At 44.8% G+C, this 4,729-nt stretch overlaps 1 protein-coding gene across 1 annotated transcript; it reads left to right on the top strand.

Moving 5' to 3' along the window:
- The first annotated feature begins 381 nt into the window (after positions 1 to 381).
- On the top strand, positions 382 to 2,251 carry LOC139406105 (complement component 1, q subcomponent-like 2). The gene is made up of 2 exons (XM_071148581.1): positions 382 to 1,207; positions 1,732 to 2,251. Exons 1-2 carry the CDS (start codon positions 599 to 601, stop codon positions 1,909 to 1,911), a joined length of 789 nt encoding a protein of 262 aa, XP_071004682.1. The 5' UTR covers positions 382 to 598; the 3' UTR covers positions 1,912 to 2,251.
- Positions 2,252 to 4,729: the final 2,478 nt, after the last annotated feature.

Below are 4,729 nucleotides of genomic sequence, written 5' to 3'. Positions count from 1 at the left end.
GGCTTTTAAAACAATTCCATATGTCATTTTAGAACCCCCCTCCCCCTCCCCCATTATACTTTTAAGAATTAGAGACGCTTTCTGATCTAATATTCTCCTGGTAGGTGCAGAGGATGTATAATTCAATAATTCATACATATAGATGGCATGATTATTATTGCAGTCTTAATCTAAATGGCAACAAGCTTTGCCCTCAACTTCTGTTACGTCAGCGCCGCTCTACTCCCCTCTGTTGTTGCAGACGGGCTGAAATCGCTCGAAGCCTTTTCTATTCAGCTCCGAAATCCAGCGAGTGTCCAGCCATGCCAAAACGAATACTTCCCCTGTCAACTCTGTGAAGCGTAGTGATACTGGCATAGCGTTAAGCGCCCCAAGGTGAACTAAGCTTAAGGTTACAACACATTTGTTGTTTTCATATTTTTTTTATATATTCCTTGAATAGAGTGATTCGTTTTTGGAGCACTTGCTTTTTCTGCATTGAATTTGAGCGCAATCACAACCTTTCACCATTACTTCCCAAAGCAAAACAGACTTTTTAGCGCTTGCTTCTCGGACTCTCCAGAGGAAGCGTGTTGTTGCTGCTGTGGTTGGCATCGTCATGGTGTTAGCACTTATCATAGCGATACCGCTGCTGGTCCAAGCATCCAAGACGGACGCACACTACGAGATGATGGGCACCTGTAGGATGATATGTGATCCATACAACCCCAAACCCAGCGCCAATGCTCTGGAAGTCATGCAGGACCTGAGCGCCATCCCATCCCCGGCGTTCTCGCATGGGACTAAAGGCGATCCGGGTCGTCCGGGGAAACCAGGACCGAGAGGTCCGCCAGGCGAACCGGGTCCACCCGGTCCAAGAGGACCGCCGGGGGACAGGGGGAACTCGGGGAAACCGGGTTATCCCGGCCTTACCACGGGGGAGACGGCCAAAGGGACCGTGAGTAGCGCTAGGACCGAGAATGGCGAGGACCGAGACTCCGCAATTGGCGGCACAAAAATCGCATTTTACGTGGGTCTGAAAAACCCCCACGAGGGATACGAGGTGCTAAGGTTCGACGACGTGGTGACAAACCTGGGGAACCATTACGACCCGTCTACCGGCAAGTTCACGTGTGAAGTGTCCGGGATCTACTACTTTACATACCATGTGTTAATGCGTGGAGGCGACGGGACCAGTATGTGGGCAGATTTGTGTAAAAACGGTCAGGTAGGCTATACCTTATATTACGCAATTATATTTCCTCTTATGCAAAGTCAACATGATATGCTATACACTTATGTAATTGAAGGAGAGCGGCCGCATTCACTGTGCACTGATCCAGATTGATATTGGAGAGTTTTTACGCGCAGAAAGCGCTTGTCTCTCTAAAACGGCATCTACTCCGTGCACTTAATCTCACTCAGTGAGTTCAGTCAGTGAATGAAGAGGCTTGGGCCACTTCATTCACCAGCAAGGACAAACGAATCGCTTGGTGGTTTTTACAATACCATTGTCGTCTACAGTAGCGGTTAGCCCTACCCTGGTCAAACCATCTGGAGCCGTTTGAGCTGTCTAGCCTATGCACATTGCCAACATAAACAAACAAGACGTCCTTTATTAGTTTGGTAGGTTCAAAGTGGAGAATCTATAATGTTTCAACATTGGGTCAAGGGTGGACAAGAGTTAGTCAATAGCCTAATAATTAATGTTGCAAAGTCCTTCACTACTCTAATAATGTATCTTATCCGCAGGTCCGAGCCAGTGCAATAGCCCAAGACGCAGACCAGAACTATGACTACGCCAGCAACAGTGTAGTGCTTCATCTAGACTCCGGGGACGAGATCTACATCAAGCTGGACGGAGGCAAGGCGCATGGGGGAAACAACAACAAGTACAGCACGTTTTCCGGTTTCATTTTGTATCCGGACTAAACCTAGACATACAGGGATGTGAACTCTACTATAATTATTAGACTCTATCATACCTAGAGCAAGTTGCCCGTTGTCCGGGCGCCCCTGTAAGCGGTTGTGCGTCATTTGTTTGTATATTTGTGGGGTTTTAGGAGCCAAGACATGCCATTCGCCCGTATACAGAAGACATTTCCGTGTGATGTGGTATATTTTCCTTGAAAATCTGTCTGTTTCCACTCAAGATATATAGCCTATTAAAATATATACGTATAAAAAATAAGCAACAAAGATGGAAGTAAGGAGTCAGACGTCATATTTATTGTTCCACCAAGGTCCGTATGTTACAAAAATGTTTTATGTCATATAAACTCCAGTACACTACGTCCATTGAATATAAGTATTTCAATAAATTATGTTTTCTATTATGTCAGTTTATTTGTGGAATTTGTTGTCATGTTTAAGATCACATTCATCCTTCAAATAGATTGTAGATTATAGATATCATTTTAACCATAAATTAACCACCGTGTGGCCTAATACGTGTTTTTAATGGAGTGTTAGCTAAGAATGCCATTGCGCTGCGTTTTTGTCTGACTCTGTCTGGAGCTGTCATCCACTCTACATTATAACTACAAATAGGCTGTCCCTAGGCGGGGGAATCTGTATTCTTGTCTCACGCCTCCAGTCTCCATCCAGGGGTGTCACTGCCGGTGTCACTGTCAGTGTTTGTGGTGGGGACGATTGGAGATGGATGTCCTACGGGGCACAGACTAAGGCCTGCATGGCTTAATTTACCTCGACACTGATCTATTCACGCCCAATTAATATTGGAGGGACGTGGGTCTTAGCACCTCATGTTCTACGAAGATGTCTGGGACAACAGTTTAGCAATCATACTCCACTATGGTACCCGTCCATATACTGAACAGATAGCACAACAGACCTGATGGTTTATGATAATTCGCCTGCATGCTAATCCTGTATTAAGATCTTTAAAGCATGCCCCCTCACAACCACTGGGTAAACATGTGTTATTCATCAAGCACATGTTTTTATTTTCTGCTTGCACTTGGCTTTGAATGCCGTTATTGTTTGCACAAATACATTTGAATATGTTTGAGTGTTTTTTCGAAGTTTGGCATTTATTGTCATGAATCTTGCCCTGGAGGCAGCTCTGCAGGGTGGTCGAAAGGTGGCACAGCCACAAAGTCATAAATCTCATGTTAAATCTAACCCTAACCTTAACCCTAACGTTAATCAGACTCCTAACCCTAATGCCTGAACCTAATGCCTAACCCCAACCTTAAATTAAGACCAAAAAGCACAATTTTGTTTTCATGAATTTTTACGATAAAGCCATCTTTGACTTTGCAGCTGTACCATCTAGCAGAAATCGCTCACTTCTTCCTCAAGGGCAAGATTCATGGCAATTAACGTCAACCTGCATGTTTTTCACGTGTCTTGGTAGAAGGCTGATTAGCTTATTAAGATCCACGGGTTAACAGTGGTTCATGTTAACATTTAGTTAATGATGCCATTCTTCTTCCTCGAAATAATGCACACGCATCTAAATAGCCTTTTATACGGATTTCCGAAGTCAAGCTGTTGGTTGCATTTGCTAAAGTTGCTGCGCTGCAGAGGGCTTAAGCACCGTGGACAGCAACCTCCGCCGGACAAGTGGTTTCAGCACCATGGACAGCGCAGGTTAGGCAAAGACAGACGGTGAATCCCAAACCACCCTCTCGCCCCTACCAACTCGCTCGGAGGGTCCTCCTTTGTCACTGTTGCTGATTAAACTCCGAGGGTGACTTCCAGAGAGTGGCGATGGGATCAATGAACCCATGAACTTCGGGATACACTCGCCGGGGCAGCAGGTAGCCTGGCTGGTAGGAGCGTTGGGCCAATAACCGAAAGGTTGCTGGATCGAATCTCCGAGTTGACAATGTAAAAATATGTTGTACTCCCCCTGAGAAAGACAGTTAACCAGCTATTCCCCGGGCGCCGGAGACGTGAATGGCGAATAAGGCAGCTCTGCGGATGACACATTTTAATTGTGCAACTGACTAGGTTTTGACTTGAATGATACAATTCATGTTCCACTTTTAAATAATAAAAGGAGCATGATATTCAAATCAACAACCCTCCTATCGATTTTACAAAATATAAAGTGTAATATATTTAAGTGGGAGGTATTTAATCTGTTACATGTGCCAAGTCTCGAAATCAGACTTAAACAAATGCACGTGTAATTAGCCACGCCTCTCCATGATTTTTTATGAGTTTGTCCAAACTCCAAACATATCACAGTGGGTGTCGGGATAGCACTTCGCTCTGAAACCTGCATCCTTCCTGGCTCCGTCGAAGTGGCTATCTGAGGGTCTAATTAGCTCCGACAGCGTCAATAATTTTCACTCCCTGAGGTTTGGGACACTTTTTCAAATGCTGGAGGCGCGTGAGAAAGCACAAATGGCGGGGTGTGGCGAAGGGGGAATTTGGATTCAACAGAAACATTTCCCCCTATGCCAATAGGGGGCGCGCAATGTGGGCTTTAGTGATGCACGACTCATAAAGGCGTCTGCATGCTATGGAGCCAGATAGCTGCCAAAAGTTTGAAATTATGTACATAAATAACTATTGATTTAGAACCACAGAGAGTTACAGGAGCTGCCCCCACTATTCCAGCACCATTTCAACATCATCAAACCACCTATGCTTAGTCTAATACAGTGACAACTAAAATATAGGCTATCATTGGACAGGAAAGTGCACAATGCTCGCTCACCAGTAAGAATGCATAGTTTTATTAGACACGTTTAAAAGATTGACATTTAGGCCTTCA

Source organism: Oncorhynchus clarkii, chromosome 3 (assembly GCF_045791955.1).
Source record: "Oncorhynchus clarkii lewisi isolate Uvic-CL-2024 chromosome 3, UVic_Ocla_1.0, whole genome shotgun sequence".
Classification (NCBI taxonomy): domain Eukaryota; kingdom Metazoa; phylum Chordata; class Actinopteri; order Salmoniformes; family Salmonidae; genus Oncorhynchus; species Oncorhynchus clarkii.
This window is presented reverse-complemented; position numbering and strand designations above follow the sequence as displayed.

Excerpts from the sequence above, each read along its gene's own strand:
- LOC139406105 (XM_071148581.1), top strand. The coding sequence starts at position 599 with ATGGTGTTAGCACTTATCATAGCGATACCGCTGCTGGTCCAAGCATCC. Across the intron at positions 1,208-1,731 it reads ATTTGTGTAAAAACGGTCAG|GTCCGAGCCAGTGCAATAGC; the intron begins GTAGGCTATACC and ends TCTTATCCGCAG.